General features: G+C 46.9%; 1 protein-coding gene across 2 annotated transcripts in view; it reads right to left on the bottom strand.

The window, feature by feature from the left end:
* Nucleotides 1-13,932, bottom strand: part of LOC308595767 (aldo-keto reductase family 1 member B1-like) — a 319,272-nt gene extending 305,340 nt beyond the window's left edge. The window contains exons 1-7 of one of the 2 annotated variants that reach the window (XM_081210466.1): nt 13,780-13,932; nt 7,315-7,482; nt 6,325-6,441; nt 6,116-6,193; nt 3,984-4,106; nt 3,350-3,447; nt 1,748-1,829 (exon numbers count right to left, since the gene is read on the bottom strand). In XM_081210466.1, coding sequence (XP_081066592.1) covers nt 1,748-1,829; nt 3,350-3,447; nt 3,984-4,106; nt 6,116-6,193; nt 6,325-6,441; nt 7,315-7,482; nt 13,780-13,845 — 732 coding nt within the window. In that variant the 5' untranslated portion in view covers nt 13,846-13,932. The remainder of the gene's footprint in view (nt 1-1,747; nt 1,830-3,349; nt 3,448-3,983; nt 4,107-6,115; nt 6,194-6,324; nt 6,442-7,314; nt 7,483-13,779) is intronic. The other variant, XM_081210467.1, reaches the window with a different exon arrangement.
* Between the last annotated feature and the right edge of the window lie 2,110 nt (nt 13,933-16,042).

Genomic DNA, 16,042 nt, shown 5'->3' with positions numbered 1-16,042 from the left:
TTCCAATCTGTTACCTCCGAGGATGTGGACAGGCTGCTTGGACGAGTGAAACCAACCACCTGTCTCCTGGATCCTTGCCCATCCTGGCTTATAAAAGCTAGCCGGGAAGGACTGGGCGATGGGCTTCGTGGGGTGGTGAATGCTTCCCTCCGTGAGGGAGCCTTCCCAGACCAGCTGAAAGAGGCGGTTATTAAACCGCTTCTTAAAAAACCATCTTTAGATGCGGCCACGATAGCCAACTATCGCCCAGTCTCAAATCTTCCATTCTTGGGCAAGGTGATTGAGCGAGTGGTTGCTGAACAACTCCAGGCACGCCTGGAAGAAGCAGACCATTTGGATCCCTTCCAGTCGGGATTCAGGCCTCATCATGGGACTGAAACTGCCTTGGTCACACTGGTTGATGATCTCCGGCGGGCTAGGGACAAAGGTGAGAGCTGTTTCCTAGTTCTGCTGGATCTCTCAGCGGCATTTGATACCATCGACCATAACATCCTTCTGGACCGTCATGAGGGGCTGGGAGCTGGGGGCACTGTTATACAGTGGTTCCGCTCCTTCCTCCTGGGCCGTGTTCAGAAAGTGGTGGGGGGGATGAGTGTTCAGACCCCTGGGCCCTCACTTGTGGGGTGCCTCAGGGTTCTGTCCTCTCCCCCATGCTTTTCAACATCTACATGAAGCTGCTGGGAGAGATTATCAGGGGATTTGGGCTGGGTGTTCATCAGTATGCGGATGATACCCAGCTCTACCTCTCTTTCAAATCAGAACCAGTGAAGGCAGTGAAGGTCCTGTGTGAGTGCCTGGAGGCGGTTGGAGGTTGGCTAACAGATTGAGGTTGAATCCTGACAAAACAGAAGTACTGTTTTTGGGGGACAGGAGGTGGGCAGGTGTGGAGGATTCTCTGGTCCTGAATGGGGTAACTGTGCCCCTGAAGGACCAGGTGAGCAGCCTGGGAGTCATTTTGGACTCACAGCTGTCCATGGAGGCACAGGGCAGCTGTTTACCAGCTCCATCTGGTACGTAGGCTGAGACCCTATCTGCCTGCGGACTGTCTCGCCAGAGTGGTGCATGCTCTGGTTATCTCCCGCTTGGACTACTGCAATGCACTCTACGTGGGGCTACCTTTGAAGGCGACCCGGAAACTACAACTAATCCAGAATGCGGCAGCTAGACTGGTGACTGGGAGCGGCCGCCGAGACCACATAACACTGGTCTTGAAAGACCTACATTGGCTCCCAGTACGTTTCCGAGCACAATTCAAAGTGTTGGTGCTGACCTTTAAAGGTGTCTCCACCCCCATCGTTCTACCCGGACACTGAGGTCCAGCTCCAAGGGCCTTCTGGCGGTTCCCTCACTGCGAGAAGCCAAGTTACAGGGAACCAGGCAGAGGGCCTTCTCGGTAGTGGCGCCTTACCTGTGGAACACCCTCCCACCAGATGTCAAAGAGAACAACAACTACCAGGCTTTTAGAAGACATCTGAAGGCAGCCCTGTTTCGGGAAGCTTTTAATGTTTGATGTATTATAGTATTTTAATATTCTTTTGGAAGCCGCCCAGAGTGGCTGGGGAGGCCCAGCCAGATGGGTGGGGTATAAATAATAAATTTATTATTATTATTATTCCACTATATTTTCAGCAGAGAAGCTCCCACGTTGACTGAGGCTTCCCTCAGCTTTTCCACATGCAAAAATGAGGCACCATCCAAGCTCAGGCTTACTGCCACGTTATTCACTCTTTGCCTTCAGCATATTTACCTGTGCAACGCTCTTCTTGTGCCTTGTAGCAATCTCTTTAACCGTTGGGTCCTCCAACAGGATAGGGTCCCCAGGCTTGAGACTACAAAATAAAGCCAATACGCCCATTAACAGTGTGATTCTATGCCTGTGTATTCAGAAGACCCATTGCATTCAATAGGGCTTCTAGCTAAGTGCTGGATTGAAACTTTAAAGAGTTATCCTCTTATTTCTTTGGCACATGTGACATTGAGCAGAAAACCTAGATTTCCTACATAGAACTGCAGCGGTAGCTGTCTTGCAGGAGGCAAAACTACTTCCAAGTAACACAATTCTCCTTTTTATTCTCATAGAATTTTGGGTGTTGGAAGGGAGCTTGGAAGTAGTCTCATCCAACCCCTGGCTCGGTTCAAGGTCTGCTGTGCAGTTTGCAACTACAACACCCCTGACAGGTAGCTTAAGTTAGCCTTTGCTTAAAACACCCCCCAACAAAGGGGAGCCCATCACCTCCACTGAACAGCTGACCGTTAGGAAGTTTAGTCAGATGCTTACAAACGAGTCACTGTCTTCTAATTATTTAGAGGGTTGTCACCTAAGAAGATGGAGCAGACTGGTTTTCTGTTGCTCCAGGCCAAGGACTAGAATCCATGACCCTTCCTCAATGTTAGAAAAAACTTCCAAGTAAGAAGAGCTGTGGAACATCCTTTAAGGACATAAGAAGATCCCTTCTGCATCAGGTCAAAAGGTCTATCCAGTCCAGGATCCTGTTCTCACACCATCTGATCAGATGCCTACGAGAAGCCTGCAAGCAGGACACAAGCACAACAGTGCTTTGCATTCAGTAGTTTGTATTTAGAGGCATACTGCTTCTGACAACACAGGTAGAGCAAAGCCATCGTAACTAGTAGCTGTCAGCTCGTCCTACACTCGAGTAGGACCCTGGCAGAGAAACATGCCCGACTGGCACGTTCCCTCCCTCCTGGTCGATCATTCGGGAGCTTCAAAAGCTTTCTTCAGCCCAAACATCACAGCGACCGATGCCACCAGACATCGGCACACTTAGGGATCCGCAGAGTCTTCACAGCTTGCGTGACAGACCTCAGCAACTCGGCATTTTGGCTAATCTACTTTATTTACATATAAACACACACGGAGCACTGCAACATGGCTCCCTCTCAAGCATCAGACAGCAAAGAGAAAAAGAACAAAGGACAATAGTCCCACTTCACGGAACACAGTAACACAAACATTCTGTCTCCGTCGCTTCCCACTCTGTGGAGTCAAAACATATACAGTCATGTGAAAGACAACAATCCCATGACTGCAATCACGGAGCAGGAATTCTAACAGTAGCTGCCGACCTTGGAAGGTGAGAGATTTTCCTTTGCAGGAGGCATTTAAGCAGAGTCTAGGCTTAGTGATTATGTATTTGCAAGAATACTGTGTCATGTAATATGAAAACCAGGTAATGCATAAATAAATACAACAGTAGATAAGCTCCACAGACCCATCAATGACTCCATGGCCATATACACTTGATCACACAACATAAACACAGTAAGCAAACAATCTGGACAACGAATGTTATCATCCTGCCAAAAGTTTCATTCAAAGCAGTCTTACGTATGGGCGCCGAAAGGTCGGTAAGCAGTCACAGAGATCCCTTTGGATTGGCAGTAGTGAATCAGCTTCTCCTGGGTAAGGTACGGGTGGCACTCAATCTGCAAGCCCAAGAAAACTCTGGATTACTCAACTAGCAGGCACTGACACACTCCTTTGAACAAATGTTCTATTTTAGGGAAGACCAGACATTTGTGAACTCACCTCCCACTCTACAGACACAAATGCACACACACATGTGTTATCTAAGAAGGTGATAAACAGTCAATCCCTCTTCACAGGGAACTTTGAGAGGGGAATAGAGGTTTCCTAACAACATGCAGTGCCCTCAACGAAGCACATCTCCCAGAATGCTTTGGGGGAAGCCGTGACTGCAGAAAGTGGTAGAGTGCTTTAAAATGCATGGTGTGGCTGCGGCCTAGTTGAGGAAGGCAGCACAGCTAAGGGTTTTCAAACACAAGCCAGTGACCAGCTTCAATATGTCCACATCCATGAAAGCAGGGAAGCTCAGCTGTGTTGGGGGAGCTTGCAAGGTAAGGTTGTGGAGGAGCAGTTCCTGACGAGACCGTGCCCAGTACTGAGGAGCTTCAACGCAGCAACATTTCCAGAAGCTGGCAGAGATGCTAGCCCTACTCACCTGGTGGTTGACAGGTTTGTGCTTCAGGCCAGGTTTCTGCAAGAGCTTCTCGATCTGATAGTGGTTGAAATTGGAGATCCCAATGGCTTTCACCAGCCCACAATCCACCAGTTCCTCCATTGCCTAAGGGGAGAGCGGGAAGGCAGATGAAATTCAGGGCATCACCTTGGTCCTATGTGTTGGAACAAACTTTCACACCTGAGCTATAACCACAGGTGGCAAGAGCACAGCATCCCTGGCCAAGTGAACCATTTAGACGGGTGGAATATCATCAGCATCTCAAAAGCCATGATTAAGCTATGATGACATGCAGCTGGAGATGCGATAAGGAAAATGCTTCTTTGAAACTCATGTTTATGCAATGTCAGACACTTAGATATTTCTGGAAATACTACTATGGGTAAAATTTAAAATTGTCAGATAATTGCATCATTTCTTTCTTTCTTTTTACCCCAGTTTTTTAATATTTTAATTTTTATTGGAATTTTATTTACAACATAACATAAACCCCCACCCCCCAAAACAGAAATCCACCCTCATTAAACATGAAAATAACATACAATGAGCATAACATACAACAATACAGCCAACCAAATAAAAGACTTCCTTTATCCTGTATCTGGCCTCCTTGTTTATTTCTTATAAGCTGTTTCCTTTATGAATAATTATGAATCGGTATCTGTGTTTTGGCAGAAGGGCACAGAGAGACCACGTATGTTGACCCCGTATAGTTGGTATATAGTTTGAAAAGATGCAATAAATAATTATACAAATAATAATAATTGCATCATTTCGAACTATATACCAATTATATGGGGTCAATGTACGTAGTCTCTGCGCTCTTCTGCCAAAACACAGATACTGATTCATTGGAAAGAAAATACCATGGCCCCCTCTGAGCAATGGCTAGAAGACATGACAACTCTTGCAACATACAGACAGATTGCTTTTAGATGCAGACTGTGTCTGAATAAATATAACAATATTTGGGGTCCATTTATAAAAAAGCATGATGTGTTAATGATAATTTTACATTTGTTGAAATAACTGTACTACTTATACACCCATATATTATATTGTATCACAATTTCAATGTTTCGTTGTGTTGTGTTTTTGCTTTTTTCACTTTATTTTCTCAGTGAAAATTTTCAAAAATATATACATACATACATACAAGTTTAACCCAAAAGGGTTAAGGTTGCAGAGGATAGGGCTGAAACCAAGCCCAGTTAACCAGTGTGGTGTAGTGGTTAAGAGCGGTAGTCACGTAATCTGGGTAACCGGGTTCGCGTCTCCGCTCCTCCACATGCAGCTGCTGGGTGACCTTGGGCCAGTCACACTTCTGTGAAGTCTCTCAGCCCCACTCACCTCACAGAGTGTTTGTTGTGGGGGAGGAAGGGAAAGGAGATTGTTAGCCGCTTTGAGACTCCTGAAGGGGAGTGAAAGGCGGGATATCAAATCCAAACTCTTCTTCTTCTTCTTCTTCTCCCAGGTAAGGCACTTCTCAATGATGCTCAACTCTGGCTGAAAATCCCTACACCTGACTGGAACTGGGAATGCCTGTGCTTGACTGAAGTATGAGTCAATGAATGCACTGGTATTTCTCACCATGAGAGCACTCGGGAGGTGAGGAGACCTGCTGTTCGGTTGGGGAGAGACTGTTGCTCTTTGGCAGAGTACTTGCTTTGCCTTCAAAAGATCCCAGGTTCAATCCCTGCCATGTGCAGGTAGATCCCTGGATAGTCGCTGCCAGTCAGTGTAGAGCAGGGATAGGCAACCTGGGGCACTCCAAATGCTAGGACTCCAACCCCCATCAAGTCAGCATGGCCGAAGGGCATGGATGACAGGAATTGTAACCCAGCAACATCTAGAAGGCATTGTGATTGCTGCCTTAGTGCTGATGGGACAAGTAAGGCATCTTCCTCTGTCTGCGCTTATAAAAAAATTATGGGCTCCATGTTCATCACCTCTGATCGAAAAAAGGATTTCAGGGAATAGAGCTGCAAATGAGAAGACCTTTGTCCAAGATCTTAGTGGGCTGCTTCAAGTTCCTTAGCATCCCTGATTTTCCTGCTCAACCACAAGATGGAATTCATTGAAGCACCTTCAAAATAAGCTCAAGTCAAGCTTACCTCCCAAGTGCCCAGATAATCCGTGTTGCTGGGGATGACCATACCCTTCTCGTCACGGGGAACTAAATCCTCTCCGGCCTGGCGGAGAGAAAAGGGCAATTGTTATGTTTCTGTTGACCACCTCCCAAGGTCTTGGGGGGGATGAGAATCTTCCTGTAACATCCAAGGTCCACTGAGCAGAAAGGGATGATGAGGGGCTTCGCTGTTACCTTGAATCCCATGGGGAAGTGCATGAGATAGAGGTCCAAGTAGTCCACCTTCAGCGCAGAGACAGAATCCTGGCATGATGCCTTCACCAAGTGCTTCTCATGGAAAGTGCACCACAGCTGTGCAGGGGAAGAAGAAATCCATTAGCACATTGACCCGTCTCCTCTGCTGAGTTGGCAGAAAACATCACTTTCAACCCTGATTATGAGTCCTTTACCCAAGGAACCGTTGCAGACCCTAGGCCAGGGAAAGCCAACGTGGGGCCCTCTAGATGTTGTTGGAGTACAACAACTCCCAGAAGCGTCAGCCAGAATGTCTAGTGGGATGATGGGAATTGTAGTCCAATTCTCTTCGCTTAAGAAGTATAGCAAGCTCTCTCTGTTACATTTTTGACATTAGTCGAACTTTTCCTCTCTCCCAACACTTCCCAAATTGGTCTATTTCTGCACTTTTCAATTCTCATTGGGGTTTGTTTGCATGCAAATGCTGTTTTATGCTCCGTATTATTATTTCTGCACACTGCTTGGGTATTCTCTGAATGCAGAGCGGTTTGGACATTGTGAAATAAATATATAAAATCTTGGGAGAAAGCTAGTATAGGGCTTGTATATCTGACATGATAGTTTTCCTTGCGTCTGTTTCTTCACGATGGCCTTTCCCTTACTCTCACCATGAAGAAGCATTCAGACATGCACCTCACAGCACACACTCTCTCTCTCTTTCTCTCTCTCTCTCTCTCACACACACACACCCCTGTAGCCAAAAGGGATAACAGTATAGGAAAATAATATTCTGTTGATTGTACTCAGGACCAATCTATACATTGTTGGCCATGCTTTTTTTCAGGCACTCAAACCAGCCATGTTTATTTTGAGGGGGGGAAAGAAGCCAGGGCCCAATCCAGAATGTGCTCCCAAGATGGTTTCTCACTGAAAATCAACCACCTCAGGCTGGGGCTCAGAGGAATCTTCTTGAGGCAATAACAACCTTACCTTGCTAACAATGAAAAGTTCTTCCCGTTTCACGGCCCCTTCCTTGATTTTCTGCTGGAGGGCACTCCCAATCTCATCCTCATTCTTGTAGTAGTGGGCGCAGTCGAAGTGGCGGTATCCGAGGTCAATGGCACATTTAACGGCTTCGCCTACTTTTCCAACTGGTGCCTGAAATACAAAATTTGTATTATTTTTTTCAAGCACCAAAACAAGCCTTAGAAATGTACCAAATTGCCTTTCCCCCCCTAAAACAAACAAACATTCCCAATTCGAATAAATGTCAGATATATTGCTAACTGGATTTATTAAACGTTTTCAAACATTACCACAAAAAGAAAAACCAAATATTACCACATACTACCATGCCCCCCACTCCGAAAACATATATTCCCACAATAAACAAGCAATGTGATTTACAATTTGGAAAACAAATTTCAGGGAAGAATGAAAAGGATGGCCAAGTTGCTAGCGTCAAAAAGCTTGCACAAAACTAGTTCCAAATAGGCAAAATAATTTGACACCGAAATGCTGGAATTGTTTGCTGGGGCCCTTTAGATTTCAGTTATTCCACCCTGGGTATAGAGTTGATATGACAAAATGTTAATCTGGGTCAAATATTCCAAACTTCCACCCATATATCTGGTGCTTTGCAGAGCGGCACAGGCAAAAGGGCAGATTACCTGTTCCAAAGACTTGCAAACTAAATCAGCATTTCCCAGCTTGATGCCCTCCAATTGTTTTGGACTACAATTCCCATCACTCATTCTGAGGGCTCTTGGTCAGGGAAGGCTGATCCACCACAGTTCTGCTGCTAACTCTGAGTCAGCAAAACCATGCTGGCTAAACTTCCCCTAAACCAGTGCTTCTCATACAGCAGTGATGAGACCCATCGGATTTAGAACTTAGGGAATTAAATCAGGCAGAAAGATTTCATCTGCAGAACCGGCTCTTCATTTCAGAAGTTATGCCTAAGAACAGCAATGGTGGGAGAAGTCGCCTGACCACCCCACAACCCCATTTCCCCCCATGCCTGCCTCCACCAGGGCCAGGGCCTTCTCAGTGATGGCTCCAACCTGGTGGAATGCTCTGTCCCATGAGACCAGGGCCCTGCAGGATTTAACTTCCTTCCGCAGGGCCTGTAAGAAAGAGCTATTCTGCCTGGCTTTCAATCTGAACTTAGCCTGATCTTTTATTCCCCTTCCTTCCCTCCCCCTCCCCTTTTTATGAAGATTACCCGCTCTGGGATCCCACAGCTAGTTCTCCCCTGGTCTCCTCGCTGGCCCAAATAGGACTAATTTAGCCAGCGAGCCCTGGTGATCATCTAATGTTTATTGGATGGATTTCCCCCCTAAATTGATTTCTGATTTCTGAATTTATTGTTATTCACGCTTTATACTGTATTTTATGCTGTTTTCTGTTGCATCAATTAAGTATTTTAAATTTGTTGTTAGCCACCATGAGCCCGGTTTTCTGAACGGGGAAGGGCGGGGTATAAATAAAAAATTATTATTATTATTATTATTATTATTATTATTATTATTATTATTAATTTATTATTGGTGCAAGTGATGCCTGAATAGGGTTTGTGGCTTTGCGGGGCAAGCAGATCTTTCTGCCTCATTTCACAATCTGCAAAAAAAGGGAAAAAAAGAAAAAAAGTAGAAAAAAAAGAATTAAGATGCCAATTCCCTTAATAAAAGATGAAAAATGGGGAGAGGATGTTGTGTTGGGGGTCTTGGCTGGCCGAGGAAGTTCAGGCCGCCTTATGACAGCAGGAGGCAGAAACGTGTCTTTATATTTCTAAAATTGTTTCCATTACTTTTATGGGGCTGAACAAACAGAATGAGAAAGGCAACATTTTCCTCTTGGCTGTGCTTCTACAACAAGGCCCTTGGGAAAGAAACTTGTGATGCTTACCGTGAAACAACTCTTAGGCTTCCAAAAACCGGATGATTCTAACTACAAATTCTCTACGAACTATAAATTGAGAGGTGTTGTTTGCAGGCGATGCGGCTTTGACAGGGCACTCCAAGGAAGCTCTACAGAGACTTCTCAACTGTTTTGTCTGAGTTTCACCATAATCAGTTCCCTTGACGCTGAGCTGGAAAAGCATATTGGCAATGCAGCTACTTCAACGGCTCGCCTCTCCAAAAGGGTATGGGAAAACGTGATGCTAACTCCCAGTACCAAGATAATGGGTAGGCAAACTAAGGTCCGGGGGCCGGATCCAGCCCAATTCCCTTCTAAATCCGTCCCATGGACGATCCGGAAATCAGCGTGTTTTTACACGAGTAGAATGTGTCCTTTTATTTAAAATGCATCTCTGGGTTACAGTGGTACCTCGCAAGACGAATGCCTCGCAAGACAAAAAACTCGCTAGACGAAAGGTTTTTCCGTTTTCGATTTGCCTCGCAAGACGAATTTCCCTATGGGCTTGTTTCGCAAGACGAAAACGTCTCGCGACTTTGTTTCCTTTGTCTAAAAACAAAGACATGTTTTGTTTATAAAGTTAATTTATTTTCCCTTCAATTTTTGAACTGCTCTTTACAGTATGTGTGACTTTAAAGAGCAGTTAATAAACTGTTGTTGTACCAAATTTGGCTTTGTTTGGACTTTTTTTGACCATAGGAACGCATTAATTGATTTTCAATGCATTCCTATGGGATTTCGTGATTCGCAAGACGAAAAATTCGCTAGACGACAAAACTTGCGGAACGAATTAATTTCGTCTTGCGGGGCACCACTGTATTTGTGGGGCATAGGAAGTCATTCATATTTTTTTCAAAATATAGTCCGGCCCCCCACAAGGTCTGAGGGACAGTGGACTGGCCCCCTGCTGAAGAGGTTTGCTGACCCCTGACCAAGATGGTCTTGCGTGTTGTGCACACTGCATTATGGAAGTGTGTTGTGGTCAACTGACAACTAATAATAATAATAATAATAATAATAATAATAATAATAATAATTTATTATTTATACCCCGCCCATCTGGCTGGGTTTCCCCAGCCACTCTGGGCAGCTTCCAACAGAATATTAAAATACAATAACCTATTAAACATTAAAAGCTTCCCTAAACAGGGCTGCCTTCAGATGCCTTCTAAAAGTCTGGTAGTTGTTGTTCTCTTTGACATCTGGTGGGAGGGCGTTCCACAGGGTGGGTGCCACTGCCGAGAAGGCCCTCTGCCTGGTTCCCTGTAACTTGGCTTCTTGCAGTGGGGGAACTGCCAGAAGGCCCACAGCGCTGGACCTCAGCGTCTGGGCAGAACAATGGGGGGTGGAGATGCTCCTTCAGGTATACTGGACCAAGGCCGACAGGAGCGACTGACAGGAGAGACACCTCCACACCTTCCATATGCGCTGTGTCAGGAAGGTTTGGGGCTTCACATGGCAGCACAGAGTCTTAAACCAAGATGTGCTCTCCCAAGCCCACATTCCCAGTGTTTGCACTCCTGTCTCAACAAAGTCTACTCTGGCTTGCTCATGTCCACTGAATGGATAAGGGCAGGATCCCCAAGGACGTGCTGTACGGGGAGCTGGCTTCAGGCACCAGGCCCGTTGGCAGACCAACTCTGTGTAACAAATATGTCTGCAGATGTGACATGAAGGCTGGCAGCATCAACCCCGCTGACGACCTCAGACTGCCTGGAGACAGACTGTCAAGGTTGTGTATCCACAGCAGTGACCAGAGGAGGAATGACAGTATGTTTCCAAGCACAATTCAAAGTGTTGGTGCTGACCTTTAAAGCCCTAAATGGCCTCGGTCCAGTATACCTGAAGGAGCGTCTCCACCCCCATCATTCTGCCCGGACGCTGAGGTCCAGCGCCGAGGGCCTTCTGGCGGTTCCCTCATTGCGAGAAGCAAAGCTACAGGGAACCAGGCAGAGGGCCTTCTCGGTAGTGGCACCCACCCTGTGGAACGCCCTCCCATCAGATGTCAAGGAAATAAACAACTACCTGACATTCAGAAGACATCTTAAGGCAGCCCTGTTCAGGGAAGTTTTTAACATGTGATATTTTACTGTATTTTTGGTTTCTATGGAAGCCGCCCAGAGTGGCTGGGGAGGCCCAGCCAGATGGGCGGGGTATAAATAATAAATTATTATTATTATTACTGCTGGGAAGAGCACAGAGAGAAGGAACACCCTGGGGCATCAGCAGCAGCACAACCGGATGCAGGCGCTGCAACAGTTTGACGTCACCCCCAAAGGCAAACTCCTCCACTGTCTCCCAAGACAGACGGAGGCCAAGAACAACAACAGCATAAGGCAGTTTCCTTATACCGAGCCAGACCCATCGGTCCACCTAGCTCAATATTGTCCACACTGGCTGGCAACAGCTCTCCAGGGTTTCAGGCAGGGAATCTCTCCCAGTCCAACCTGGAGCTGCCAGGGATTGAACCTGGGACCTTCTGCATGCAAGACAGAAGCTCTACCGCTGACCTGTGCTAGGTCATTGTCGTTTTGATAGGGATCTGGGGGTTGTTATCCAACTCTTTTGTTCAACATATGATGCAATTACAACATCTCTGACAGATGGTCAACCAGCCTCTGTTCAAAGGTATTTCCCATCATTTCCCAAAGCAGTCTAGTCTACTGCTGAACGCCTCTTATTACCCTTAGGAACAGGGCTCCTCATGTTTTACCAAAATCTGCTTGTTTGCCATTTCTACCCATGAATTCCTCTGCAGCAACAAAGAGCAAAGTCAGCTGCGTGTGTGTGTTCATGAATGAGAGATGGATAATTTGCCAGCGCTTTACTTTTTCGTAAAGTCATTAGTACAATGGATGGGTGCCAACTGCAAACCCAGTGTTAGCCAAGCTTGGCAGCTTCAAGGCATTTAGCTTTTTTAAAAAATTATCATTATAAACAATTATATCCTGCTTTTCACTGTCTAGGTTGCAAAGCGGCTTACAATGCCAGAAATTATACAATGTAAAGAAATTTGAAACATAAATTGAACCTCAATATTCAAAACCCTCAGAAATTTTAAATGTTTTAAAATTTCAATCAAACGCTATTTACCACAAATACTAAGCATATTTAGGATTTGTCTACTAATATAATAAGCGGGCTACACTGGCTCACGATCTAGAACACTGGGGGAAAAAATTCTCATGCCAAGTGCAACGTCCGCAGAGGAAAATTGTTTTGAATTGGAAAATGGGTGCAGGAACATTTTCCAGTTTAAAATTTGCCAGGAATTCCACATCGCTGATGAATGTTCGAGAAGAGTAAAGCCAGGAGTGAACTGCCTTGGCTTACAAATTCTGCCACTAAACTGGAAACTGAGAGGCCGTCCTAATGGGCTTACTGTTCATTTGGGGTCATCACAACTACAAGAGAAGCTTTTGTACCTCACTTGATGACTATGAACTTGGAAGACTGGAAACTGCATGGGAACTGACTCCTCTGAAAAGCTTTTGGGCGAGCTGACGAGAGGAGAAAGGAAACCACTCTCTCTGATACGAATTCTGCACTGGCCATTCACACACGCAAGTCACCAGGTCTTGCAAGACACTTCAGAGGTGATGTCTGGCAGCAAAACGTCTGAACTGACAACTGAGAACCACTTGGAACTGAGGGGCTACGAGGCAACAAGAGGAAACGAGTTCTATGTGTGAGGACGCTGGCAACGGCCCCATCCACAAATGCAAATTATCGCTGAGAGCAGCAGGCAGGCATATGTGAACGTGCATGCACAAAGTACGATTTTCTTCTCTCCCCCTCTCCTATACTAGGTCTCCTGTCCATCCAATGAAACTGGCTGCCAGCTGATTCGAGATAATAATAATAAAAACTAAAAAAACTTTCGATATCACGGCGCAGAATAAAACTCCCTGGACGCGCAAGTCATAAGATAATGGCGACAACCACTGCCTTGGATTGCTTAAAAATGGAACCAAGGCAACTTTGGGGAGAACGCGCCTCTCAATTGCTAATAAGCAAAATCGGACCTGCAGCTGCTTTGATAACTCTCAAGCGCAGCGGAGTTCTCACGTGCAGGCACTCCGAGAAAACGATCTGCACGTGAGAACGAGGCTTGTGCGTTTTTTTCGGGCCGAAGCACCACAATTTAAAGGAAACGTTCGTCCTGGAAACGGACCCGGTTTTGGATGAACCTTATATTACCCGAATCGACCTGAATATAGGCAATAAAAAGCAGAGAAGGGAAAGAGTTGCATAGAAATCGCTCCAAAGCGCAGCAAGGCCGATCTCCTTTCCCGGCTGCGCTGAGCAAACGTGCGGAAAGGCACGGCGGCTAAGCGCTCCGCCGAGCAAGCGGGTCTCCCCCTCCCTCCAGCTGCGCAAGGAAAAGAAATAAATGGGGGAAAGGCTTAAAAGCAGCCAGGCGCGCAACTCCCGCCTGCAGCCCGGGCAGCTTTGAAGGCGCCGCGCTGCAAAGAGCAAACTGCAAAAGCAGCAATTGCAGCCGTTGGTCCCTGCGCCCTCTTTGCACCCCAGTACCTTCCAAGTGCCCAGCCCGAAGATGGGCATCCGCGCCTTGGTGCTCAGCTCCACGAACGCAGCCATGACTCTCGCCCTGGGAGCCTCTTCCTTCCCCCGGGAACAAGCCGCAGCTGTGCGGGTCTCTCTTCCCCGTGACCAGCCTGGCTCCGCCCCGGCTCTGCAGGAGAGCGCGGAAGCGCGGCGCGTATAGAGGGCGGAGGGCGGGCCGGACCGGAGACGCACTGCTTAAGCGCGTGTTGCTGGCGCGGGCCGGACAGGATCCATGCAAACGCCTGATTTGTTCTGTGTACTATGAGCCCCCCCCCCGAAAAAAGTTTCCATTGCAATGGAAGAAGCGGGTTCAGGAGAATGGGAAGCTGTCTGGAGGAAAGTGCGAGCCTGCAGACTTTTAAAATAGACTTGGCCTTTCTCTGGTTGCTATAAGGAAGCGCCGGGATATCTTAATCTGCCTTTGAGGAGCCCAGGGCAGTAAACGTGCCTGTCTTTATTATTGCATTTTTTCCCCTTTACCCTCCCACCAAGGTCCACACATATCCCGACAGAATGTGGTGGCAAATCTGCGGCTTTGACTGGTTGTGGATTGTGCATTCATTGCTAGGTGAGGATTTGAACCCACGCCCATCCGGTTAAGCCCTAGAATCACAGACCTGTAGAGTTGCAAGGGGTCGTCTAGGCCAACCTCCTCCTGCAATGGAGGAATTTCACACGGGGTTGCCCATCCAGTTTGAAACCCTGCTGAAACCTGCTTAGCTTTGCAAAAAATGTGCTAGCAGTTTTATTGCTGCATCATAATACTTTATCCACACCCCACAGGCTTTCTGCCTGCAGGGAGTTTGTACATAAGGCGGTGGTGGGTAACTCCAGATGTGGGGCCAAATATGGCCCTCCTGGCCTCTGTCTGGCCCTTAAGACTCTTCCTAGGCCACACCTGCCACCAGTCCAACTTTGCACCCTTTCCTGAGTGGTTTTGGCCTGGCTGGAAAGTGTCCTTGGACAGAGAAAGGTATGCAAGTCTGTATAGGTAATGCCTGTTGACATTTCCATTTCACCTTAAGGAGCAGACGTGTGGAACAGTTGCATGTCACATGTCTGTTTACATTTCAGCACAGCTTGCAGGGAACTTCCGTTGTGTGTAGCTTTTGCTTTTCCTGTTCTCTCTGAGACAACATGAGAGAGAGAGAGAGAGAGAGAGAGAGAGAGAGAGAGAGAGAGACGATGTTTCTTTGTCCTGATTTATGATTAATAGATGTAGTATGCTTCCACAAGCCTCACGCCTATTCTATGTGTGCAGTGTGATCTGCTGATAGTGTGCCCGGGTTGCTGATTTACATCGGAGCAGAGGTGATGGTCTTCCCAGTGGGACGGCTGGAAGGAGGCGGCCCAGCTGGGGCTAGCCAGCTGGCCTCCCAGCCCTCTGCAGGCCACAGTGCCATGGGTTACACTAGAAAGCAAAATTTACATGTGTTGCCTCAACCATTTGTGCCTCTGGCCCTCGGAAGCCTGACCCAAAAGGGAATGTTGCCCTCCACCCCTGACATCGGGAAGCAGACAAGGATATGCCCACCAAGTTCAACTCGACTCTGTTTTGCTACTTCGTGAATAGATCTTCCCATCAACAGCTAATATGAACAAGGGAACAGCCTCTTCTCCTTGCCAGTAGTGCAGCAGGAAATCCAGAAGTACAGGGTCCCGCCATGGGAGCCACAACCACATGTCTTCTAAGATTGTGCAAGGTTGTATAATAAACTTCTGCAATAATAATAATAATTAGGAGCGCATTGCAATGATCAATGTGTTATCTGCACATACATGGGCAAATAATTTGGAGTTCTCCAATACCTTCTTTTGGAGTGGCTTGAGTTGTGAATTATTAAGGGAAGTAACAGAACCTACACATAGGTCTATTGAAATGGAAGCGCCTTGTGTTTTCAATGTTCCTAAATGCTTAGCCTTGGTGCATGCAGTGGCAAAAAAGCTCTCCTTTTGTGCTGACGGGGTGTGTCTCTAGGGCAGTGTTTCCCAACCTTTTTTGGGCAAAGGCACACTTGTTTGATGAAAAAAATCTCGAGGCACACCACCATTACAGCCCCGTGACGTCAGCGCGCAGCGTCACGCCGGGAGGGACGCACGAAAGTGTAAGTTTCAATTTTTCCCCCTCCCCCTTGCCGGGGAACCTCCAAGCTTTGGGGGTGGGGGGGGGAGGTGGCAGCAAAGCGAGGCAGGAAGGAGAGCGCGGCTTGGCTGGGTGAGCTTTGGCAGG

The sequence above is a fragment of the Podarcis bocagei genome, assembly GCF_964188305.1.
Source record: "Podarcis bocagei genome assembly, chromosome: 10".
In the NCBI taxonomy this organism is placed as follows: domain Eukaryota; kingdom Metazoa; phylum Chordata; class Lepidosauria; order Squamata; family Lacertidae; genus Podarcis; species Podarcis bocagei.
The sequence above is the reverse complement of the archived record's forward strand: the minus strand, read 5'-3'. Positions and strand labels throughout refer to the sequence as shown.